Source organism: Dryas octopetala, chromosome 2 (genome assembly GCF_963921425.1).
Source record: "Dryas octopetala chromosome 2, drDryOcto1.1, whole genome shotgun sequence".
Lineage (NCBI taxonomy): Eukaryota > Viridiplantae > Streptophyta > Magnoliopsida > Rosales > Rosaceae > Dryas > Dryas octopetala.
The window spans coordinates 30,890,071-30,916,332 of NC_141367.1; the positions used below are offsets into that span (position 1 = coordinate 30,890,071).

At 36.1% G+C, this 26,262-nt stretch overlaps 5 protein-coding genes across 6 annotated transcripts; 2 read left to right on the forward strand and 3 right to left on the reverse strand.

Annotated features, from left to right (window-relative positions):
• Positions 1-3,789: 3,789 nt before the first annotated feature.
• On the reverse strand, positions 3,790-6,499 carry LOC147295613 (DELLA protein GAIP-B-like). Its single transcript, XM_086230816.1, has one exon. The coding sequence runs from the start codon at positions 6,074-6,076 to the stop codon at positions 4,184-4,186; it is 1,893 nt and encodes a 630-aa protein (XP_086086942.1). The 5' UTR covers positions 6,077-6,499; the 3' UTR covers positions 3,790-4,183.
• Positions 6,500-8,283: 1,784 nt separating this feature from the next.
• LOC147295614 (CDK inhibitor P21 binding protein) lies at positions 8,284-11,967 on the reverse strand. Its single transcript, XM_086232829.1, has 10 exons — positions 11,833-11,967; positions 10,810-10,995; positions 10,616-10,689; positions 10,245-10,469; positions 9,836-10,045; positions 9,667-9,732; positions 9,473-9,559; positions 9,340-9,396; positions 8,745-8,856; positions 8,284-8,634 (listed from the first exon to the last, which is right to left on the reverse strand). The coding sequence occupies exons 2-9, from the start codon at positions 10,967-10,969 to the stop codon at positions 8,758-8,760; spliced, it is 978 nt and encodes a 325-aa protein (XP_086088955.1). The 5' UTR covers positions 10,970-10,995; positions 11,833-11,967; the 3' UTR covers positions 8,284-8,634; positions 8,745-8,757.
• Positions 11,968-14,586: 2,619 nt separating this feature from the next.
• Positions 14,587-18,877, forward strand: LOC147295615 (transmembrane protein (Protein of unknown function DUF2359, transmembrane)). Its single transcript, XM_086230580.1, has 10 exons — positions 14,587-15,176; positions 15,285-15,422; positions 16,528-16,716; positions 16,895-17,032; positions 17,154-17,272; positions 17,356-17,488; positions 17,579-17,708; positions 17,815-17,894; positions 18,008-18,139; positions 18,243-18,877. The coding sequence occupies exons 1-10, from the start codon at positions 14,670-14,672 to the stop codon at positions 18,480-18,482; spliced, it is 1,806 nt and encodes a 601-aa protein (XP_086086706.1). The 5' UTR covers positions 14,587-14,669; the 3' UTR covers positions 18,483-18,877.
• A 61-nt stretch (positions 18,878-18,938) lies between these two features.
• On the reverse strand, positions 18,939-20,256 carry NDHL (inorganic carbon transport protein-like protein). Its single transcript, XM_086230581.1, has 5 exons — positions 20,089-20,256; positions 19,906-19,995; positions 19,706-19,813; positions 19,494-19,588; positions 18,939-19,272 (listed from the first exon to the last, which is right to left on the reverse strand). The coding sequence occupies exons 1-5, from the start codon at positions 20,212-20,214 to the stop codon at positions 19,125-19,127; spliced, it is 567 nt and encodes a 188-aa protein (XP_086086707.1). The 5' UTR covers positions 20,215-20,256; the 3' UTR covers positions 18,939-19,124.
• Positions 20,257-21,361: 1,105 nt separating this feature from the next.
• LOC147295617 (ARM repeat superfamily protein) lies at positions 21,362-25,911 on the forward strand. 2 transcript variants are annotated; one of them, XM_086230578.1, is made up of 9 exons: positions 21,362-21,796; positions 21,938-22,288; positions 22,388-22,603; positions 22,849-23,495; positions 23,659-23,755; positions 23,847-23,900; positions 23,981-24,078; positions 24,610-24,794; positions 25,116-25,911. In XM_086230578.1, exons 1-9 carry the CDS (start codon positions 21,548-21,550, stop codon positions 25,754-25,756), a joined length of 2,538 nt encoding a protein of 845 aa, XP_086086704.1. In that variant the 5' UTR covers positions 21,362-21,547; the 3' UTR covers positions 25,757-25,911. The 2 variants fall into 2 exon arrangements, with proteins under 2 accessions (XP_086086704.1, XP_086086705.1); XM_086230579.1 differs by having other exon boundaries at positions 25,119-25,911.
• Positions 25,912-26,262: the final 351 nt, after the last annotated feature.

The window sequence follows — 26,262 nt, forward strand, 5'->3', positions numbered from 1 at the left end:
TTTAATTACTTTCCAGTACTGTCAACTGATCAAAACTAGATCAAAGGTATCAATTTTAAAGCAATACATTAAACAAACATGAAACCAAAGCTAGGTAAAACAATTTTAGCCCAAAGTCTAATACCCCTTTCTTGAAATCTCGAGGAAACTTCACGTGGGCATATGCAGAAAGAGAGAGTCCTCTAGTTTTCAAACTGCTCACTGTTGCTGTTGGTATATATTTCATTATTCAGAGCATAGGGGTTTAAAATTGCCTTTGGCCCAAAGTCACTTCCTTCCTTTTAAGAAAGATTGTGTGGTCTATGGACTTGGAATTGCTTAGATATGTAACTTATCAAACACTACTTGACCACTTTTTTCCCAAAAAAAAAATAAAGAAAATAAAAATTGAGTCCAAGTGGACTAATGGTGGAGAGTAAAAACGTGAAGGATTTGGCAAGTTGAGATAGAGGAGTGTGGTAGGGGTGAGTGGTCAAAGACTCAAAGCTTAAAAGGCTTAGAAAGACGGTTAATTAAGACAGCATGTCATATTCAGAGGCTTCCCCGACATGCAAAAACTGTTCCAAAAACGCACGAGTGATTCTGACGCTTTAACAATGACACATAATTAGAACAGAATGTTTGACAAACACTTTAATTTAATTTGCTCTATCTTCTGATTCTGTTCAAAATGCAGCTGCTACACTACATCCACAGCTTCCACAAATCAAAAAGATACCAGCAGCCATTCACTTTCGACTCCATCTCTTCCAAGCTTTCATGGAATCATCAACTACAATAAATACTTAGCTTCTCAACCCAAAATTGTTAGCTCTTTTACTCTGACTTGGCTTCCTTTCCTTGTAAACTAATAATTAACATAACAACCACCAACTTCCTACACACATATTGCTTCTTTTTTTTGTTTAAGATGAATTTTTGCTCCCTTTTGTGCCTCTTTGTGGGATGGGGACAAAGGTAATGCCATGGAGAATAGGACATCTATATGAGGATTTGAAATGGAGGGTGATGTGACCTCCAATTTAATAAAAGTGAAGTTGGGTTGGGGTTCAATAATTAGATTATTAAAGTTGTTAAACTCGATCGAACAAATTGGCAAGTTGGTGTTAAATTATTAATTAAGGAATTGTTTATGGCCTTGTACATAATTCCACATTGTATATTACTAAAATGTATGTGAAATTAAACTGTTATGTTTAAATAATGTACGTGATCGGTCCAATGCATTAACACCAACATGGCTTGGTGCTTCCTTCCATCACTTCACTCACTCACTTATATGGTCACTGGTCAATGCCATTGGCCCTAGCTTCCCTTCATTATATGTTAACAAAACCCCTTATAAAATTAGTATAATTAACTTAATTAATTTCCTCAAATATGGGACAGGCTGCAGGGGAATCTGGATCCTTTCTAACATTAAATACATAACAGCACTCCCACCCAAGATTAATTAATACTTTTGATTGTGATTTATATTTTATGATTAACCCTAAATGAAATTGATAGGGCAGGCCAGGGATAATTAATTCTATTAACTTGGTTTCTTTCTGGTACGTTCATTAAGAATACCAATGCCATCCACCTTTGTTCATCATTCCCATTAAAACAAAATTGACATATAATTACAAATTTTTCAAACTTTTTAAGGCCTATATATATAATCTAGCTAGCTAGGTGGCTAAAGTATAACACTATGAGAATGCTATCCACCTTCTCCATCGACCTTCTCATTTATTATTCTCATTCTACAATATATTTTTATAATTAGAATCGTTCATTTTTTTAAATAATTATTTGAAGATTATTTATGTAAAAAATTAACTAAATCGAAAATTATTTAGTCATATAATCATTAATAAATAAACAAATAATGAATCAAATTGTTACCAAAATCGTCAATTTATTTGATCACAGTTACATAACCAAACAAAATTTGATTTGATTAATTTTTTACATAAATGATCTACATAGTTAGATTTAAAAAATGAACAATTCCAATCATGAATTTACATTATAAAATAAGAATAAAAAAAAATAATAGATTGGAGAATATGAATAAGATTCCTCTAATACCATATATCGGTGCAATTGAAAAGAAATTAAAGGTATTAATACCAGTTCATCATTCATGGTATATATTATTAATAGGGTTTATTTCATATTTAGTACTTAAACTTTGACCCTTGTCTTAATGTGGTACCTAAATATTTATTTGTCCCAATTGAGTACCTAAACTTTTATTTTGTGTCTAATAGGTACCAAAATGAATTTTTGTTAAAATTGTCAATAAAAATTAGGGGCAATATAGTCAAAGTATATTTTAATTATTTTCTTTATATGTTTAAAATTATTAAAAAAAAACACACAACAAACAAAAAAAATTAAAAATTAAAATTAAAAAATAAATTTTTTGAAGTGACTATATTGCCCCTAACTTTTGTTGATAATTTTAACAGAAATTCATTTTGGTACCTATTAGACACAAAATAAAAGTTTGGGTACTCAATTGGGACAAATAAAAGTTTAGGTACCACATTAAGACAGTAATCAAAGTTCAGGTACTAAATATGAAAAAAAACCCTTATTAATATATACCTCATTACCTCATTAATTAGGCACAGCCATGGGAGCTGTGTATTCAATGAATCTGTTGGGTTCGATGGCACACAGCACACAAAATGTTAGCAAAGAAACGACATCAATGTGCAGTATCTATACCATACTAGCTAGTAGCTACATGAATTAATCAATCTAGTATATGATACGTACTATTCTGACAAAGAGATCATTCAATTTTATGAAATTCGAATTCTGTCCTTTCATCTGAGATTCCAAGGCACTCTAGTTATATATGCACTACTAGTTGGACTGGGCGCCATTACAGACAAAAATCCAGACGAAATAGTATAAGTTAACAATATGGTTACAAAGTTGAGCATCTGATGATGAAATGGAACAGTAATCTAAGACTCCTTCAAAGGGTTTTGGTTAGTTAAAGCTAGCTTAAACGTACACCCAATTAATTAAATTGTAAATAATAGTGCATCAGCATATATATATATGTGCATGTCCTTTAGCTAATTAAAGTACAAAAGGAAAAAATGGGTTTGATACCCTAGCTATTATTAACCAAGATGTTAAAGTCCTCTCTTTCTCTCAAATGAATTATTGCACTTTATTTCACCCAAAAAAAGAAAAAAAAAAAGCAGTGTTGGTAAAACAATAATTCACATATTTCACAAAGTTGGAGTTGGCCTGTTGGAGAGATCGAAGTGAGTTCCCTCACGGTAAAGAGTTCATAATAAAGGTGAACTTTTTTACTTCAAGAAAGTATAAAATAAAGAGAAGAGTTCGACAATAAGTGAGCCTTTTTTTCACTTTCTTATGATTGTGCTTTTCTGACAGAAAAAGAGGATTCTGCTGCAATAGTAGTTTTCCGTAAAGTGGATCAGATGCAAACATGCAATAGACTATCAACTTATCAAGTCATTACCAATCAACTTTGTATTTATACTTTGCTGAAATTGTTCACTGGCCAGCAAAGTGCTAGTGTTAATTAAAAGCCCATTGACATTATTAACAAAACCTTATCCCACTATCCAAATAAAGCTGGCCAGTTAGCAGTGGAGTCCAGCCTAGACCAGAACCTCAGGGTTCAAATATAAGACTACTTGGACCCTTTCCATCATCATGCCACATACAACTAAAGTAGTTAGTTGTTCCACACCACCATTAATCACTACATATGTTACCCAAAAATATAAATAAAAATATTCACACCAATGGTGATCAAAAAGGTTTGAATTTCTTTTATTATCACCACCAAGCCAATATATAAAATATAAACAGCAGTACACATCTTCCACCTCTTGATTCACAAAATAAAATAACCCCTAAGAAAATTAAGTAAAAATAAAAATTAAAAGAAAAAAAGGGCAAAAGAAAGAGAAAGAGAGAGAGAAGGTGTTGAGAATTGAGACACACACATGGTATGATGGTAATGGACCTAATGGTGGGGCATAGGGGGGTCTCAATCTCACTCACGCACCCAGCTCACAATAGCAGAGTCACAGACACATTGAGGCAATGACACCCCACCACTAGGCTATGGTTGGCATCAGCATTCAGCACCAATCAGGATTGAAACTTTGAAAATGGGTTGACCCAACCCGCACTTCACTCAGTGAGTCATTGCCGGTTTGCCACCGAGTTTCCAAGCCGATGTGGCAATGAGTGGGCGAGTATGCCAACCCAACATCAGACACCCATTGTTCTCTTCCACTCTATACCCATCCCCGCCGGCGAACAACGCCAACAACATACTCGCTTGCTTAAACGCGTTCGAACCCAGATGAACCGGCACGAACTCGGCCGAGTCGAACCGGGTTCGCCACTGAGCTAAAGTCTCGTGCCTCTCGACCCGGTCCACCCCTTCACATGCCACCACGTTACAGATTTGCTTCCCCAAGTACACCTCCGACATCACCTTGTCTTGACTGTTCACCGATCCCTCCAGCGAGTCAAACAGGGTCGAGTAGTAGTGCAGCGACTCGTTGAACCGGTCCAAGAAAACCGGACCGTTGTGGTTGGCTTCTTGCTCCACCACGGTGACAATCTCCGGCTTCATTTGCTTCACCACAGACAAGACTTTCTCAATAGCACCGGGACGAGCCAACAGCTTGTGTAACTCAAAGACCGAGTTGACCGCCACCGACTCAACCTCACTCGGCCTGAGTTCGAGCATAGAGGCATCCAGATCGGCCAAGCTGTTGGCCACAAACCCTCTGTACTCAAACTCAACGTGAATGGTTTCGGCTAACTGGGCCAGCTTCCAGCCCACTTCCTGAAGATGGTCCGAGTTGTCGGCCGCCGGAGGCCCAATACCCGTCAGCCGAAACGCCGGTGGGCCGCCGGGCCGGAGAGCCAAGGCCTGCATGAGCGCCGGCCACTGCATCCCTTGGTTCATGGAGAAATCAATGACATGAACTCGGTTTTTGCCTTGAAAGCCTTCGAGAATGGCTTGATTGGCGGTGAAGTGAGCGAATTTCAAGTAGGGACAGGTCTCGTAGAAGTGCATCTGCAACATCTCGGAGAAGGAATGGTCGATCGGGGACTGAGGGTAGACCCTGTAGATTCGCTGAGCCAAAGCTTCGGCGAAGTAGGTGGCGACCTTGCGCATAGCACCTGCTTGAGAAATGGCCAAGTAGCCGATCTGGGTCACCAAGGCTTTGGCCAGGTTCAGATTGTTTTGCTGTACGGCTTCGGCGCAGGCCATGAGGCCGTGGACGAGTCGGACTCCGTTCTCTTGTGAGTCGACCAGTACGAGAGGGCGAGTTGACTCGGCGGAGAGTGAGAGGGGTTGGAGAGAAGAGGTGGGGTAGAGGTCTGAGGCAGACCCAGGTGAGGGTTTGAGGCGCTTGGGCTCCCGGGGCGAAGAATCGAGGTGGGTATGGTGGAAAATGGCGTTTCCGGGAATAGCCTTGAGGTCGTAGTTGGAAGAGGAGCAATCTTCGAAGACATGGGTTTGGGGGCTAAGGGATTTGCTTTTTTGTTGTTGGGTTTGATCTCGGAAATCGATGGAGGTGATGGTGGAGGACTCGGCCGGAGCTAAGAAGGCGTCGTCGAGTACTGGTCCTTGTTGTTGTGGTTGATTAGGAGGCGGTAGAGGTGGAGCAGCCATTACTGGGTCAAAATTGGGAGGTGGGTTGAGCTCGGAGATCATGCTCTCCAGCCATGTGGATAGATCCGACGGGTTGTAGTGAATGGTATCGGAAGCAAGGTGTGAAAAGCCGTCTTCTTGAACGCTACCCATGAATTCTTCAAGCTGTTCGATCTTCTGGGCCACCTCCGCCATGTCCGAGGACTTCACCTTGTACCCCAACACAGCCAGGAGCTCGTCCATGCCACCGTCTCGCTGCTGGGTCTCTTCCCACATCTTGTTAGAGGCTTTGCCGCCGCCACAGTCTACGACGCCGCTGGAGGTGGAAGCCATGGACGGGTCTGCTACTGGATGGGGATTATGATTATGATGATGATGATGGTGATGAAGATGACTGTGATGCTCTCTCTTCATTTTGCCCCAATTTTTGGGTTGTGAATTTTGTGTGTGGTGCTCGGAAACCAAAGAGGTCTATGAATGGGTGAAGAATCCGAGCATTGGGGATTGGGGGTTTTGCTTGGTTTTTCACTACCACCACTACTACTTGTTCAGCCCCATAGGAGATAAGAATAATAACTAATCAATTAGATACCCCTTGCCAGTTATATTTGATAGTATTATTATTATTATTCGAAGTTCGAACAATAATAATAATATTATCGAAAAAGAAAATCAGACAAATAAAAAAGTACTCGTGATGGGGGCGCGACCTCCAATGAACTACCAGCAGGCAAACAACAACATCTGCACTCTGCAGCATCTGCTACCCCTCAAACACTAACAGATAAACATCAAAATATTCACATTTTCACTTCTATTTAGCATTTTCATTCTATATGGGGAAAAAATTGTCACAAGCTCTGCCCCCTCCTATTATTGTAATGAGTAAATGACTACATGAACCCTCCTTTTGATTCTTATTATTTTTCACTTTTAAAGCCACGTGATTTGATTTGGGCTTTTGTTTAAGTAGAATTTAGTTGAGTTTAGACTTTAGAGTAGCCCATGTTGTTCTGACTTCTGAGTTTAGTTAATTACTAGGTTTATTTAGAAAAGTTAGTCATGGAAAAGAACACTGTTGCTTTAAAAATGACACACCCATTAACTAGATATTGTTCATTTTTTATTCGGTGGCTTAATGTTCACTTAGTTAAGTGAATTGGGATATAGACATTTTTTGGGGGTTTGATGGGCATATGCGGTTTTAGATAAGTGATTGCTGCGTAAGAAGGTTAATGCATCTCGATTATGATCGTGATTTGCTTTTAATTAATAATGATGATATCATTCTTGGGCACGAATCAGATTAGTCAGATGCATTGTACAACAATTTAGGCAATAATGGTCCTTTTGAAAAACAATTAAAATAATGCTTAAGCCAGATCAACAAAGGTTGTAGAGCTTTGAAGTTGTGCAGTGTGCACGTTAGATCTAAATCTAATTAATGTGGACTTACTTATTAATTACTGATCTTTTTCCTTTGCTTTGAATTTGATATGGAAACTTCAAGAACGTACAAGTCCAACTATGCAAAGTTGCAAACAACTGCCATACAAAGTCATATCTCTTTCTTCCAATCATCTTTTGACGTGTGATAATCCAACTTGTGAAAAGCAAGTCTGAACCTCATAAAAATTTCAGGTGCAAATTTTTTCAGTTGCCAAAATTTATTGCTAAATTATGAAAAATGCTTCATTCCTTCCTAATCCTAATCCAAAGAACTATTCCTCTTTATATGCTAATCACAAGTTGACATGTGTTGATTTGTTTTTAACAACCAATTTTTCTTTATAAATCAACATGTGTCATCTGATAATTGATTGTGAAGAGAAATAGTTCATTACATTTAAGGAGCCATTCATTCTCCCCCAATTATTGTGCAAGACCCACATGAATATATGTTTCTTGAAACGACCCTCACCAAAAAAGAAAATAGATACCAACAGACATGTGCCCACATAATGCATGTGAGCATGTCATAGGAAAAAACAATTTTTTTTTTTTGGAGATAAGGAGAACACAATTATTGATTGTTATATTAGCATTACAAATAATAATACTATCAAAAAAAGGAAAAAGCTATATTACTAAATAGCTATTGTTCTAGACTTCTAGTGGTATTTTTCTCCATTTAGATTTGTCTCAAATTCAAAACTCCATTTCCTAAATTAAATAAAGAAAAAGAAAAGAAAAGAGCATATTCTTACCAATTTGTACATAAAGCAACCAGGAAGTGAATAATTACTTCGTTTGCCAAAATAACTCATCAACACAGACTCACATAAAGCTACTGCCCATTGAAATTAATATGATAAATAATAACAAAAGAATGGGGCGGGGGGATATGGACTAAAGGCATCGACTACATTGTGCATGTAATTATGTAGTTTGTCAATGGATGGGCCTAGTGAGTGAAGATTGTGAAACTGAACTATGCAGTTTTTTGGCTAATACTAAGAAAGCACAAAGCCCAGCTCCACATCCTACCTTAATAAGCTTTTTTATTGTAAATTTATTTTGATCTAATGAAATTTTAATTTCGACCAAAAAATAATAATTATGAATGCTATCTGTGAGTAAAAAATTTCAAAACCTATCCACGTAATATGTCTCATGTTTATTGTTCTCATCGCCACGCAAAATTTAAAATTCCAAAAATTATTCGATAATAGTACTTTTTTTTGGTCTTGTGCATATAATTTCACATTCCCAACCCTCATGCAGATGTTTTTTCATTAATCTCTGTTTCCTTTTTGGTTCACATAAAATCTCGAGGATAATAGCAGGACGGTCCATGACAGGATAATTAATACAAGCTTGTACCTTTCATCAGTACACTTTGTCCATGACTCTTATCAGAGGGACCATTTGGGACCAATGAAGGTTTCCTAAACCTTCACCACGTGAATGTTCTAATGCATTTTGCATCTCTATCATTCAGGCTCAGGCAAAAAGAAATCAAAATTTCACACCTGCAAAGTTGCAAACGGATATGTAATGGATGAGCTTGGTAAAAATGACATCTGCTGTGGACAAGTTTAAGAACAATAAATGAGGTTCCTAAGTAAAGAATTTGCTAAACCTTTCAGTGAGCATTAAGATTCCTCTATTAAAGATTGTAGCTGTTGTCGGAATGTAGAGATCTGGTCTGCCTTAACAGCCATGACTAATCCCATTTGCAGATAGTTTCGTAGCTGCAATTTTAAAAATAAAAACCCAAGAAATGGTTATATTGTCATAAAGGAATTAAATCACAATAATTAACCCATATGAAAAGCCATAGATGCAATCAACTTCAATCGTATCAACCAAAAATTAGACATATTTGTGATAGAGGGCACTCGTGAGTTGTGAGGTGATGGAGTTTGAATGTCTGCAGCATAAGGAACTTTTGGGCTAATTTGGTATTGCTGAGACTTGAGAAATTGTCCCAGTGAAAATGCCAGGACCTATTTGAGAGAATTGTGGAGTGTGGATGTAATAGAAATATTCCATGTACTTTCCCAATCTGTTTTCCCAAACCCTCTTTGATGAATCAAATAGTAATTTAAAAAGAGACTTAAAATTTCTCTCCTTTTATTTCTTTAGAGGTGAACTAATCATAGCGCTAGTGGATTACTACCAAGAGTTTGGAGTAAATAAGAATCTATATTCATGCTGCAAATATTATTACTTGCCTCGAGATTTGCAAGTTGCGGAGTGTGCAAAGAGAATTCAAAGGACCAGGAGCTCAGCTGAAATTCATTTAAGAAAACAATTAGTAAATGAAGCAAGAGACATGAGATATTATTTATATCAAATTATCAGTACCTTGTGAAAAACTTCATCTTCTGGCTTTATATATATTATTGCCTCATCACTAACACTCTGCCTCTTTTTCTGGTGTACATTTTTGTGCTGTATTTTTGCATCCAGAAACAAATTAAATAGAAGGCAAAGGAGAGAGAGAGAGAGAGAGAGAGAGAGAGAGTTCAATGAGCAGGGAATATGCTTAAATGGCATACCTTATAAACTTTACTGACTATTATAAAAAACTTAAAATGAAAGAAATTCCGGAGTTCCTCTGTTGGCTACAAAATGGTGAAACAACAAAAGTAAATTAAGTAGAGGAATTTGTTTAGCAGGTATGAAATTAGACATAAGCTCATCAGTCCCATATTATCCTAATCTAACCTCATCTTCTGTAGCCCAAGAGACTTCATCAAAGAGGGCGCCATAAAGATGTGGCAAGAGCTGAGGAGGTAAATTCGTCACGCGTTGAGAGACCAAGAGGCCCACACTTTGTGCTTCCTTTCCCAAAAGAGATTTCAGGTCATCTATTACATCCTTCTCCTGAGATACTTTAAGGAGAAACTCCTTAATCTCCCTAGTACATTTATAGTCCTTTTAAGAACAAAACAAACACTGTCAAGGTCTAAATAGTAGGAAAAAGATGAGAAAAAAGATAATACTGTTAACAATCGAAGAAAAAAAAAAAAGTAGGGAAAAACTATGTAAAGCTAAGAAAACACCAACCTACAGATACATGGCAGAAAGATTTAGCAGTGCAAATTACTAGAATACAAAAGTATAGGTTACTTGCCTTGTATCTGCCCAAGTTAAGGGCAGTAGCAAGAGCGAAAATCCCATTATCTTCATCATCCTCTATTTTAACAACAGTACCTACAGTGGTCTGTCCCAATATTAAGTCTACAAAACCACTCAAATCCCATTCTTTATTATCAAGGTAGGTCTGCAGCAAGGTCTTCACTCCATGAAAATCGTCAGTTTTTGGATCAAAGAATGCAAAATCTGCTTGGACGACTCCCTTCAAAAATAAGAACCAAATTCTCATCAAAACACAAATAGAGTTAATATGAACGGAGAACTACTAAATACTGATGAAATTTCAGCCATCCTCATATGCAAATGTAATTATATGGACGATAAATACTACCAGAAGAATATGCTTACATCAAACTCTTCTTCCTCAGAAGACTCGGACTGTTCATTCTTGACTTTCAAAGTATCCTTTATCCATCCATTACCTGAAAAGCAGGATGGTGAGCCCAAAGCATGTTCATTCAAAAACAATTAACAGACACCAGGAGTAATTATAAGGTGAAACTTATATAAAGGAAAAGCGGTTTTTTAGGTGAAGATAATACCAGCTGAACTGGATGGTGAATTTTTATGGACTTCTGGGACATGCATTTGACGGTTGACTGTGCAGATAGAGGCAACCCGAGCAACTTGACGAGCAAATGGGGAAAAGGTCAGAGGTTGATATTTCATCAACCTGCGATGCCTCGTCGGCTTACGGGGCATCTTGATTATCTTTTGCAATTTATTGACTGTGCAAGGTTCAGTTCATTGAGATTGAAGGTCGGCTCAGCATACAATAAAAAAATAAAACCATATTTATACGTAGCTGAGAAATTAAAGCATATATATAAGACATATTATCCCTATCAGAAAATAAGCATCCAAAACTTTTTACTTCAGTAAAAGAAAAGGTACAAAATCAATCCTGATTTTGCTTGAGAATGCATAAAAAGTTAAAAACTCAACAAGTCAGAAAAATGCAATTAAATTCCACATGCTGAGGCAGCCAAATTATAGCCGCACCAAAATCAGAGATTTCATAGTTGATAAGAATTGCATATTTGAAACTCTCCTTATCAAATTCCAAAGAAAATTAACTCACTAACAAAATAATATAACATAATGAATTACAGGCGTTTATCAATTACTAATATGTAGCTATTATTTCATAGTCTCACTGTTGGTGCCATAAACAAACAAATTACAACTCAACTGGGCTGCCTCACGCAACAATTAGGCTTAGTTCAGCTAAGCTTTTAAATCTTAGGAATAACCCAAAAATAGAATAAACCAAATGATTCCAAAAAAGTTCTCCCAGATTTCTCACCAACTGACCATAAAGTGTTTGCATTGCTTACGAAAGGTGAGCACTCATGATTTGCTTGTTGAAGAAAACATAACAAAACAATAATTTATAGGAAAATAAAATGAAACCCAGAAAACATTATAGCTTCGTTAACTAATTGGGTTATTAAAGTTCTGCACAAACCATAAGCAAGCAAAATACAGAGAACTCTTGCTTTTTGAGGGAAAAACATTAATGGGAGTCTGAGAAACAAGGATTTGGATGCGAATGAAAAACTTACATCGAATTGGTACGGAGTTAAACCAAAAGGAAAATCTAGAGATGTGGGGCTGAGGACCCAACCTTGGCGACGGCGCAGCGTCGGAGCTGGTTTTTTCAGCTGTTTTCAGCTTCTCCAGAGAAGCTTCAATTTTGATTCTTTGAGCTTTATATTTTGAGGGTTTTTCAACTTATGTTGTTTGAAAAAGTACTTTTCTTTTGGTTACATGGGTCGTCATAGGCCCAAAGTAAACTAAACAAATATTAACGGGCCTATTCAGTCCAACAAAAAAAACTAACAAATATTTACGGGCCTATCAACATCTAGTATTTTCACGGGCCTAGCAATGGTATATGGTAGCCCAATTCAAGCGAGAGCCCAAATGAAGCAAACAAGACAATCAGAACAAAATATATACCTCTTAATTATAGTATAGTTATACACCTCTTATTAATTGGGTAATTCTATTTCCATCTACCAAATTGATGAATACATACACATTCTTTTCGCATCTCCATCAATTTTAAAACTTTTAATTTTGCTCAGAAAATCTCTTATAATTCTTAAAACATCACTAATATACAGTATTGATTCTCTATTTTGACGAGCTGGTTTTTTTTTTTTTTTTTGACAAATGACGAGTTGGATTTGAAAGATGAGCCTTCTTTTGTTTATTATAATGAGAGCAAAGTGGAAAATGCTTTTGTTTTTTTTTTTGGATGAGAAATTCAACATGTTCCAAAAAAAAATTAAGAAAAAAATTATTAGATCAATAACTAATTGATATGTTATCGTGGTTTAACAAAAATGGTTATGACCATTTTAGTTTCTTATAAGTAAACGTATACGATAGTTCATTCATTGGTTAAATTTGCCTTGATGATCTCATATCTTGTCACGGAGTGGAAGATGATGGTCACTGTTATAACTTTTGTTATGAATGAGAAGGTCAAATATTAGATCATTGAAATCAGAAGTCACAAAATATGAGTTAATTACACTTATACTTTTTGAGGTTTATTGTCTTTTTATATATACTCTATGGGGTTTTAATAATTACACATACACTCCCTGATGTTTCAAAACTATTGCATATAACCCCCTATAAGAGAAAAAAATAAATAAACAAAAAAGAAAATATTTGTATTGAGGTTGGACCTTACACCTTAAATAATCTTATTAGGCCATTTACTCCTTAGCATGTTTTTTTGCATAATTTATCATCATTTTTTATTTCACTATAGGGGATTATATGTAATAGTTTTGAAACCTCAGAGGGCGTATGTGTAATTATTGAAACTTCAAAGAGTGTATGTGAAAAGACGATAAACCTCAGGGGATGTAAGTGTAATTAACTTCCCAAAATATTGTTATTTGAGTGAGAGGAAAGTCTCACTTTTTGTTAAGCCCGATATAAAATATGTTATATAATTTTTTTTGATGAAGAAATATTATATCACTTTTAATTCAATAAAGATGCGTTGCAATTTTTAAAATTTTTTTAATCAAAAGATACATTACAATTTGATAACCACAAACAAAAGAAATTAAAATCAAAGGCATATGCAATATTCTTATTTTTCTATAATTGATTTATCAAAATTAACCCGACTAACTATTGTTCTCTTTCCATAATTTCATAATTTTGGGGAGGTCGTTCCAATTCGAATCTCCCTCATTTAGATAAAAATATCTAACAAATTTATGTTTGAATAGTAAATAATAAATATGTGATTTAAAAGGAACCAAATTTATTATCTTGTTTGTTTGGCTATTAAGCAGAATTTATTATCATACCTGTATTTTCTAGGTATGTTATTGAATTTCAAATTCTTCATATACCAACCACGCATTTTTGTTTTTCCATTTACGTGACAATGTGTCATAAACCAATTACTTTATAAGTATTGGTCTAGACACAGTAGTAAATTTCTTTGAATTTAGGTGTACTCATAAGCTCATACCCATTTTCAAATTCCTTTCCTCAATCTAGTATTAATTTTCATTTCACAAAGATGTCATACAAAAAATTTAATTATTAATTAAATTCATATTTTAATAAAAAAAATAAATAAAATATCTCAGTGTAAACTACTATTACTATCAAACTGTCGTAAACATGAACAACCTAAACAAAAATTAGGATTAGGATTAGGATTAAAGAGCATTTTGAAAATCTTAAGCATGTTTTTTTTTCAAGGAAATATTAGGGATCCTATCATTTGGTGGCTTTTGTTCGTGATGCAATTTTATTTATTTTTAAAATTGATGTGAAGAGGAAATTGCACTATTGATTTATTTTATTTAATTTTATACTAGTCTATGATATTTTTTTTGTTTTTTATTTGTTCATTAGTTTTGTGACCTTTTTTTATTATAATCTAAATCGTTAAATTAGCATGAAATACAATATTTTAGTCATGTTATATGCATGTGGTCAATTTACTTTTCACTTAGTTTCATATTAGTCTACAACATAATCTTAAATACATAAAATATAAATAAAATAGATCATCATTTATGCTAATGTGACGGTTTGTACCATAATGAAACAAACAAGTTAGAAGACTAATATGAAACTAAGGAAAAAATAAGTAGATCAAGTGATCAACGGTGCAAATTTCTGTACCGAAGATAGATAACACAGGGGAAAAGAAGTACAAAGGATAAGCTCTTCTGTTACTGTTGGCATTGGATGTAATTTCCTAGTAAAACAAGGTCAAATTCACCAAGTCAACGCCTTAAATTCACTCCCAACAACCAAAGTTGAATTCCTTTCTCTTTCTCTCTAGCATCGTTTTCTTTCAATTTCTCTCCCTAGAAAGTGAGAAAATTCAAAGCAAAACAGAGCTGTAATCATGGAGGAAAGTAACGTCACAGCCTTCGAATCAATCGCCAACGGAGACCACGAGGCCACAACCACCGCCAATGATTATAACACCCACAGCAGCAACAACGACCATGGCTGGCAAAAGGTCACCTATGCAAAGCGCCAGAGGAAGACCAAACCCTCGGCCTCAGATTCCAATATCAATAGGCTCGTCCCTGGCGGCACGATCGCCGGAGACAGCAGTGTTTTCCGGTCGGTTGAGAAGCAATCGGAGGACCGACGTCGCCGGATTCAAGAAGCTCAGAGGGCGGCGGCCAATGCCGACCTCGGAACTGTTGCTCCGGTTAGATCGAAGCTCCGGTCTGACGACGAGGATGAGGATAGCGATGAGGAAGCCGCGGGGCAGAACGTGATGGCCGAGGAGACGAAAAAGTCGAAGCCGAAGAAGCCGAAGAAGCCTAAGGTCACGGTGGCCGAGGCGGCGGCTAAGATCGACTCCGAAAACGATCTCTCGGCGTTCCTGTTCGAAATTTCGGTGAGTTTTGATTCATTCTAGTTCTGATCTAATCCGATCTATTCGTCTGTGAATGAATTGATTAAATTTTAAAACTTTGAAATTAATGTGGTTTTTGGTTTGCATTAGGCGTCATACGAATCGCAGGAGGAAATACAACTGATGCGGTTCGCTGACTATCTCGGTCGCTCATTCTCTGCAGTGAGTGCTGCGCAGTTTCCATGGGTCAAGATGTTCAAGGAGTCCACGGTGGCCAAGATCGCCGATGTAAGTTTTTAAATTGTCTCTGAGAATCGTATTCTTATTTGTTTTTTTAATTAACAATCATAATAGTTTTTTTAATTAACAATCATAATAGTTTATGTGTGTACCCGATGTATTGTTTAAAAGGCCGAAATCTGTTTTTAGGTATGTTTGGCATTCTGGTGAACCATTGTGCTTTATACTATTCTGCCATCCTGTGATTTCTATTCTATTTTTCAAACGCTTTTTTTTTTTTTTCAATGACATCAAATTTCGCGGAAAGTGACATTTGATTATTCCGTCTTTATGGAATTCAGTCATTCTGAGTGTTACATGTAGATCCCCTTTGGGATGCTGATTAAGGTTAAATAGTGATGGATTATCTGTTCCCTGTTATTGTGCCCTTTTCAGTTGGATATTTAATTAATTTTTTATCTTGTTGGATTTTTTGGTTGCATTAGCTTGATGGTTTGTTTGTTTTCTTTATATGGGGCTTCTCCATTATATATCATAGAAGGCCAGTTGTAGTCCCTAACTCTCTATGATGTGCATCATGTGCTTTAGTAAACAATTTAATACATACGTTTTCTTATAATGTTAGAGGAGGTGGCATTTGTGGCCACAAAGGCTAATAAGTTGGTGGATGTGCTAACAGTACTTTTATTATTATTTCAGCTTACTTATATGCCATGTTATGATACATTGTGCATTAACATTTTTCCTAAACTTCTCAGTTTACTCATGGATTCTTTACAGGAAGCTATTGTTTTGCATGTGGAATTTTAGAACCTACAATATAATGAAGAAGAGCCTATGAACGAAAATGAAATACATAATGATGATAAGGATGATATTTGGGACTGGAAATGATAATTAGGGCAAGTAACTTAATAATATTGAGGAAATTATTGGCTTGGGACATTGAATGAGATAATAAAAAGGTCTAACTGAATTGCCTTTTCCATAATTACTGATATATCTTCATACTAGTTTTATAAACATGATGTTGCTACTGATTGTCTTGTCTGTGTCCCCATTTTTTTTTAAGAGCCTAGTAACTTATTGGTAGAAGTAAATTTGAGTATGCATGCACCTGGGGAACCTAATCAGTTAGTATATTCTTTAACAGATCCCACTTTCCCATATTCCCGATGCTGTTTATAAGACATCTGTCGACTGGATCAGTCAGCGTTCTGTTGAGGCCCTTGGATCATTCATAATATGGTCTTTAGACAGCATTCTCGCAGACCTAGCAAGCCAGGTAGCTGGCTCCAAGGGCTCCAAGAAGGGTGTGCAGCATGTGTCGTCAAAGTCTCAGGTAATTTCCCTTCTCACTCCCCCCCTCTCCCCTTTTTTGTCTTTTACTTAGTGGTGTTAAACTGGAAAATGATGTCCAGTGGTTAAGTTTGTTTCAAAAGATGATGAGTTTTCAAGCAGGGAAAAATTATTCGTATTTGTCAACATCTTGTGCAAAATTGACTTTGTTGAAATCCCAGGTTGCAATATTCGTGGTTGTAGCAATGATATTGCGAAGAAAACCTGATGTCTTGATTAGTATATTGCCAACATTGAGGGAAAATGCAAAGTATCAAGGACAAGATAAGCTTCCAGTAATTGTATGGATGGTAGCTCAGGTAAGTGGATAACAATATTACTCAAATTTTAATAATGATCTTTTTTCATGTCAAAAATATTATTATAAGTTTGCCCAACTTTATATGCTTCTTATATTAGATGTCAAAATGTCTTGTGTAGGCTACTCAAGGAGATTTGGCTGTGGGGTTGCATGCATGGGCACACAATATATTGCCTCTAGTCTGTGGCAAAAGTAGTAATCCACAGTCCCGGGATCTTGTTCTGCAGCTAGTAGAGAGGTGTTATTAGATGGCTAATTTCTCAATATTTTTTCTTGCCTTTTTCATTTTCTAAACTCTGAAATTTGCATATTTGGTTGCAGAATTTTGTCTATGCCAAAAGCTCGTACGATTTTAGTAAATGGTGCTGTCAGGAAGGGAGAGCGTTTGGTGCCACCTGCTGCATTTGAGATACTTGTGGGAGTTACGTTTCCTGCACCTTCAGCTAGAGTAAAGGTAATGACTGATAAGTGGGATTCACTGTTTATGAATTATTTGTAAAAATATTATAGCATTCATTCTACTTAAGGGTGATGTTTTGTACAGGCTACTGAAAGGTTTGAGGCTGTATATCCGACCCTAAAAGAAGTGGCTCTTGCTGGTGCCCCTGGAAGCAAAGCAATGAAACAAGTTTCACAGCATATATTGAGTTTTGCTGCTAAAGCAGCAGGAGAAAGTACGCAAACTTGATGTGACTTCCTTTGAATTGTAGTTTCTTTCTTAAGAATTAGGGAAAATGATAGGGTTTTAAATTGGGCTTGAGATATAGCTTTTTCTCACAGGTATACCTGAGCTATCCAATGAAGCAACTGGAATTTTCATTTGGTGTTTGACCCAACATGCTGATTGTTTCAAGCAGTGGGTGAGTTACTCTACTTTTCATCACCATTATTGCATTCATCAAATACTATACTTTGGCCTCCATTTTGTAAGTTTAACAATCTGGTTTTTGTGTTGTGCTTCAAATGTTAACAGGACAAGGTTTATGAGGAAAACCTAGAAGCAAGTGTTGCTGTTCTGAAAAAGCTTTCTAATCAATGGAAAGAGCATTCTGCAAAACTCTCTCTTGATCCTATGAGGGAAACTCTTAAAAATTTTAGGCACAAGGTTAACCCTTTTTCTATTCTCTTACCAAACTTATAGATTTTTTAATTATATGAAAGTATGATATAACTTGTTGTATGCTCTTGAATACAACTCTTGCTTATAGAATGAGAAGGCATTAGTTAGTGGGACAGACGGTGCACACCAAGAAAAACTCATCAAGGATGCAGACAAGTATTGTAAGACGTTATTGGGTAAAGTTTCACGTGGAAGCGGGTGCAAAAGTGTGGCCTTTGTTGTCATCGCCTTGGCTGCTGTGGGTGCAGCTGTCATGTCCCCGAACATGGAGTCTTGGGATTTGAAGAAAGTAACAGAGATTATCAGCTCTCAAAACCCCTTTCTTTGAGCAGGATGAGCAAAGCAATCAGCAGCTGGTGGTGCAAAGCATCAACTTGTTTTTCTTACAAAATTGAGCATGATGAGGAAAGTAATCATCTAATTTACTCCGTAATAAGGTAGCGAGAAATCGAAAAGTGATATTTATACTTTTGTCCCAATGGGATACAGAAGTAACGGAACTAGTGGTAGTTGAAGGTCAATACCGCGTGAAGGTTTAATTTGGTTTGAGGCGTTTTCGGGCTTTGTTTTTTTGTGTTAACTTTTCTTGTCTATTTATTTAGATCCCTTTAAAGTTATTTACCTCTAACATCTGCAATACTAGAAAATATGTTACTGAGAACTGAGATGGATACATATGTATCTCGGATTAGTGTTTCAATCCAAAGGGAATTTTGATGACAATGCTTGTTTCTTTATTCTATTCACCAAAGTTTTAAATTTGAATTTGCCTCGATGACAATGCTTGATTCTTAATCTTTTAAAATTCATCATAATGAAATATTAGTGATTGCAAGGTAGCCATATAATGCTTCACATTCAGAGTGTATGGGAAGATATATTTTTTTCTTATATTTTGCCATTCGCATTACTATTACAATAAACTTTAGAGGACTCGTGCCCCAGATTGTAATGAATGGTCCCTGCATTTTCATGAATAGTCTTCAGGTTCGGCAAATGGGTACTTCAAAAACCCAGCTTTAACTTGGTCTGGATCTTCTGGCGTAGACCAAGGGTACTTCATGGATGGATCCCTTGGGAACTTCCTGAAGTTCAGAAATGGTGCCCAAAGAAGTACACTGCACAATGGAAGAAAAACAATTGAATTGTTGTGGTTCAACTTTAAAGCTCAATTCTAATGTGCTTAGCAATAGATAATGTAAAAAAAAAAAAAAAAAAAACAGGATGGGATGGTAAGTAGGATTAAGATAATGAGATTCAGATGGCAACCAAATTGAAATTGCGAAAAGTTTCTAGTTTAGAAGAATCGAGAAACCCAAGTGGAAACAGAGCCACTCACCCAGGAAAGAAGAGGAAGACAAACATGAACTGAAAATACATCTCTAAGAGATTCCTCTTATACCATCTTATCCGAAGCCAGTTCATGATGATTGGCTGCAATCACAGAAATGTGCTTCTTTGTAAGTTCATTGACAATCATTAAGAAAGCACAATATATATATATATATATATATATAAAGAAAGCATAAATAGATGAAGAAATTTACTTACTGGCATGATAAGGAAGTACCAGAAGGCAACAATTCCCAATTGTATTAAAGTCCATGTAAAATCTTCCTCATAGTTGACACCAGTGACAGCAAATGCAGGCTGCTCAATCTGCTTAGAGAGTTCCCATTTTAAGTTTAAAACTAATAATCAAAAAGGATAACCAGGATTAGAAGAAGAAGCAAAGATGATCAGTGTCTTACAGTGGCCAATAGTGCTCCAACTTGAATTGCTAAACTAGATTTCTTTAGGTGGAAAGATTCAATTTGATTTTGAATGATGCTTGCAACTATCTGTATTAAAAAAAAAAAAGATTGGGACATGTTTACTTTTCTGAAAGAAAAAAAAAGTGACCGGAATTTGGAAAGAAGAAAGAAAGCATATACCTTTTCAGGCTTGGCATGGTGGGACTGTCTGTGTTTACAAGTAATTGGGAGGGAAGCTCTACGTGGAGGATGGCCAAGGAGAGAAGGCAAAGCCTGGGGGATTTGGAAGGTGAAGGAACAGCTCATTTCTTATCTTTATGAATTCAGTTTCATGGCACAAAATAATGCATGGAATTCCTTAACGAATAAATTGAACTAAAAGAACAATTAAGAAAATTAAATATTATTTCGAATATTTAGGGGGTACCACGTGTCCACTAAGATTCAATCAAGTCCACTCGCATAGTTATTTAGTCCCAGTTTGGAATTGCGGTAGAGGACCTAAAAGTTGCTGCGGATGACAATTCTCAATCACCTATATCAGTTTTGGTGTTTGGTAAAAAAATAAAAAACTGCTTTCCCCCACAATTCTCAACTTCCCACAGCAAAAACAGAAAGCAGATTTCTAAGTGCTTTTGAAAACTGCAGTGAATCACAACAATAATGAATATTTTATTTTACCCATACTACCCTTATTGATTTTTATAATTTATATTTATTTATTTTAAATTAAAAAATATGTTCATTGTTAGTTATATTTTATATTGTAATAATTAATTATGATATTTTATTTGTACGATTAAAATTATAATATACTTAAAAAAATAATAGGAATACTTATTTAATAATGTTGTTCTTAAAAAAAATTAATGCTAACAAAAATTTGTAGCCACAAATTTTAAAAATAAGTAAAAAAACATTTTAGTTTTACCAAACAAATAATTAAAATACACTTTCAGCATCATGTCCATTTTAGTAATTATACACAGTCACAACACTTTTACATTAACATTTACCAAACATTTTGATATTATTTTTTGCACTCACAACACTTTTGAAAACATAGTTTATCAAACACTCAACTGCTTTACTTTACAGCTGACTTTACTTCACAGCTGTTTTACTTCACAGTTGTTTTTTCTCACAGCAATACCAAACTGGCCCTTAATAGTTTTGAAAAAATCTAAATGTACCCAGCGGATTTGCTATTTGTACCCTTTTACAATTTTTATTTTTCTTTTGGTAAAAACCCTTCATTTTCTCCTCAAAGTTAAAAAAGCTGTAAAGATAAATAAACATGTTAATATAAGTATATAACTAATAAATTAATTAGATTACGATCGTATAATCTACATAAATTTAAATTAATAAAAAAATAATACAAATGAACACGAGTTAATTGCCACTTCTAAAAATATTTGTCCAAAAAACAAAGAGGGAGAAAAAGAAGGAAATCCCTTTAATAATTTTGAGGAAAATGATCCCCAAATACCTTCCAAAAAAAAAAAAAAAAAAAAAAACCTAAAAAGCAGACCATGGATGGAAGGATCGAGTGCTGACAAGAATCCCAGAACTGGGAAAGCTGTTCTAAGACCCCAAAACTGACAGCAACTTCCAATTTCTGTTTGCTTGAGCCAAAATGTTGGCCTCGGCAGTCCAAGCCCCGTTGACAGTGAAGCTACCTCATCTCCTCCAACCTTTATCCTCCTCAAACACCCACATGGAAGCCATTGCAGTTGGAACCACAGGACCCAGAAACAGAAGGCCAAGACTCTTTTTCTTTTCGACCCATTTTCAAAGCCTCAATCCCAAATCACGCTCTCACCGTTCAGTCCTCACAAGGGTCACTAGTGATGGTGATGCCACCCCGCAACAGTATACACCTACTGTAAGTTCTCATCTCTCATTTTTGAGAATTTTTGTCCACCTACAGTATACACCTATTATCAGAAATTATTGTTTCAGTGATTGGTATATTCATGGGGATGACAACTGTTTATTTGATTCTTGCCCACTTTATATTTTTCAGGATATGGAAGAAAGAGAGAGTACTTCTTCCAATATTGGTGATAGTTATGTTGCCTTGTTTATTCGGATGCTTGGGCTGGACCATGATTCTCTTGATAGAGAACAGGCAATAGTGGCACTCTGGAAATATGCACTTGGAGGGAAGAAGTATATTGATGCCATTATGCAATTTCCTGGCTGCATAAATCTCACTGTAAACCTACTAAGATCAGAGGCCAGTTCTACATGTGAAGCTGCTGCTGGGCTTTTAAGGTCAATATCTCTAGTTAATTCATATAGAGATTTGGTTGCACAAAGTGGAGCAATTGAAGAGATATCTGCCTTGCTAAATCGACCTTCCTTGACTCCTGAGGTATTGGATGATGGGTATCTTATCCTCGGAATTTCTCTTCGCATGTTTCTTGATGTAGAAAAGTGAGGTAGGTTGTTACTTGTTATGACATTTATGCAGGTGAAGGAGCAAGCTATATGTACTCTGTGGAACTTGTCTGTAGATGAGAAGTTCAGAATGAAAATTGCAAACAGTGATACCTTGCCATTGCTTATTAAGTCCATGGATGATGAGGACATAAAGGTGAAGGAAGCAGCAGGAGGGGTTTTGGCAAATTTGGCATTAAGCCACTTTAATCACAGCATTATGGTCGAAGCAGGTGTTATACCAAAATTGGTGAGACTTCCTCTGCCATTCTTTGTTACTAGTAGGATTTAGTTTTCAAATTGGATCAAATGGCTTAAGTTAAGTATGCTGGTTTTAATTGTCAGTGGTGATATATAATAGTTGATTTGGGATTATCTTATATACGCATTAAACAAATGTTGAGAAATTCAATTTTGAATATCACAGTTAGGAATGCCCTATTTTTTAATTCTTGATTTTGATATGTAGAGATTATTTCCCTGATATTAATACAGGCAAAGCTCTTAAGCACTGACATTGAAGGATCTAAAATAATTAGAAAGGAGGCAAGAAATGCTTTGTTAGAACTATGTAAGGATGAATATTATAGAATTACTATCATTGAGGAAGGTCTGGTTCCAGTCCCCATGATTGGTGCAGCTGCATATAAGTCCTTCAGACCAGGTTTGCATTCATGGCCTAGTTTACCAGATGGTACAGAGATTGAACAGACTTCTAAAACTCCTTCCAGGTTTGGTGCCTCTGAATTACTCCTTGGATTAAATGTTGATGACAAGAATGTAAACATAGAGGAAGCCAAAATGAATGCAATAGTTGGACGGACACAGCAACAGTTTCTTGCTCGTATTGGGGCCATTGAAATGGAAGATGAAAAGAAACAATCTGAATTGGAAACTGGTCTACAACTCACACTTTTGCCATGGATGGATGGTGTGGCTAGATTGGTGTTGATTCTTGGACTTGAAGATGAGTCAGCAATAGCTAGAGCTGCAGAGGCAATTGCTGATGCATCTATCAATGAACATTTACGGATAGCATTCAAGGAAGCTGGGGCAATTAAGCCTTTAGTTCGGCTTCTAGACTGTAAGAATGATGCTGTCAGACTGGCTGTAACTCGAGCTCTAGAGAGGTTGTCTGTCAGGTACTTAATCGTTCACCATTTTCAAGTCTCTGGTTCTGGGTTTATCATAATAAAAAGAAAATTCTTTTTAAAAACTAAAGAAAATCATACTTGAGGTGAATGAAAATTACATGTTTGACATGAAATACTTTGAATTAATATGATCTTGTTTTAGTTGATGCAGCAATGGTGTTTGCCAAATAATTGAAGCTGAAGGTGTTATAGATCCTTTGATTAATGTTTTAAAGCAAGCAGAGATCTCTGGAATCTTGATGGAAAAGGTCATTCATTATGTTTTTTTATGTCTATCCGCAAATCTTCTGGGAAATGATTCTATTTAAGTTGATCACGTGAATAATTGCTGCAATGCAGACCTTGGATATTCTCGCCCGGATCTTAGATCCTAGTAAAGAAATGAAGTCAAAGGTTGGTCAGCTGTTTCTTCACAACATGTTCAAAAACTTTTAGTTATTAATTGACTTACCAATGATGTTCATTCATTCCAGTTTTATGATGGACCAGTAAATGGGTCAAAAAAGGGATCGGATGCAGCAAGAGATCCTTATGGTTCCATAGGAATAACTGGAGATATAGAAAATCCCAGGTCTCATTCCCCCCTCCCTCCCCTCCCTTCAAATTTTGAGTTCCATTTTGTTGCAGAAATGCTGTGTAATTATCAAAACCTTTTTTCTCGATTATATTATATATGTTTTTAGGTTGAAAGTTATCCTATTATAGCTTCATGTACTCTTCCATGTTAGGGTGAAAGATTATTCTCAAGCACTGGATATGTATAAGAAGTTTCAGATAGATTTGTGTTTTATCTGATAAGTCTAAGCATATGATATGGTTGAAATTCTGGTAAAGCTCCCCATAGAAGTAATCTTGTATCCGATTCTGTTGATAATCTTCTGCCCCAAACCTGTTCTTCTTTATTGGCCTGACTGGCCCAGATTGCTATGTGGTAACGATATTTTTCAGTAGGTTCTTGGAAATTTGAATGCATACAGTAATATATTTTTCAGGTTGGACCTGTTATTTTTTTATCAATTTAACTGATTTTTTCCTATAACGAATCTGCAATCCTGGAAAGTAACTCATATACCTTTTTATATATTTTGGAAATACAATGTAGGGAAAATGTGCTCAACTCTGCAGTTATCGCTCGGCTCGTTGAAATTTTGAAGACCCCAACCCCAAGATTACAAGGAAAAGCTGCTTCAATCCTCGAATTCTGTACAGTTATTGACCCAAGCATGGACACCATCATTTCAGTGGATATAGAATGTGCTTTGGATCTTGTTTTCCAACAAGTTGAAGGTATTGGAATTCTATTCCTCTATAGTAAAAACTGTGAAATATATGTATGCTTTATGCAATTGCAATGAACCTTATTTGGAAATTAGTTATATGCCTAATTGGGCATGGAGAGCACTAATGTATTGGTTCTTCAGCTTGTAGGCACGAATTCCTCTGAAATAAAAACTACAATTGTTTTTATTTAAACTGGAAAAAGATTATTTGATTTACTATAGAAGATTGGGTGTAGAAACTGAAATATTGTTTATTCTATGGTACTAAGACGTAAGAATAGTGTTTGTGTTCAGATTTGATTTTTGTTTTTGGTATGTGGTAATTTAGCAGACATGGAATCTGAAGGAGATGATCGGCAGCCAGAAAAATATGCCCTTGAAGTTGAAGAAGCCGGTCTTGTTATATCAGCAGCCTCCCGGTTTTTAACAAAACTGCTGGACTCTAAGAAGTTCTGCCAAAAAATAGATTCCGCCCATTTCATCAAATTGCTCAGTGATACCCTGAAGTCTGATATTCCCCTTCACAAGAAAGATTGGGTTGCTGCTTGTTTAGTGAAACTTGGTTCTCTTTCTGGTCCCAGACTAGATTTTGAGGACCCAATCAACATGGAAGTAACTCTCCATGAGACCATTCCAAGACTCATGGAGCAGATCAAAACCTCTCTCTCCCCGGAAGTAAAGGAATATGCTGTTGTTGAACTCAGCAGAATAATCTCGGAAGGGGTGGTTGATTCCACTCAAGCTGTTGCTTCACAGGGAGGAATATTTCCTTTAGTGAAACTGATTGAAGAAGGGAGTGAGAGGGCCATTGAAGCATGCTTGGTGATACTGTATAATCTGAGCATGGACAGTGAGAATCATTCGGCAATTGTAGCTGCTGGAGCAGTGCCGGTTTTGAGGAGAATTGTTCTATCACAAAGACCCCAGTGGACATGGGCACTTCATCTGCTGAGGACTCTACCTACATGAGGAGACGGTGCCAAACTTTATAATTATGAGATAGTTTTTCTTCAATTTTTTTCATGTTTGCTCTGTTCTGTAGCCACTGAAGAGTGTATACATCACAGTGATACCTTTCACCCAAAAGGTTTATAAAATTTAATGAAATCTACCTTATTTTGAAAGGTTTGCTTGATTCCCTTGGTGAAATTCAATTCTTGTAGTACCAGGGCAGTTGATGCCCCTATTACATGCTTTGATTGCAATTGAATTTCTTGTCCATGCCAATATGCCATAAGGATATAAAGGTTTTTTTTGTTAAGTTTACACCTCAGATGATGATGAGATTGTTGGATTTGTTATGAGCCAACGAGATTATTTCAGTCATTTTAAAGAACTTTGGGCATGCTATTTATGCGAGTATATGGCACAAGCATGTTATTTTAAAGTAATTAATCAGGGTGAAAATCTACCAACCAACTATTGGTCCAAGTGAATTTTCTCTCCACATGACTTCGAATCTCAATCTCCCAAAA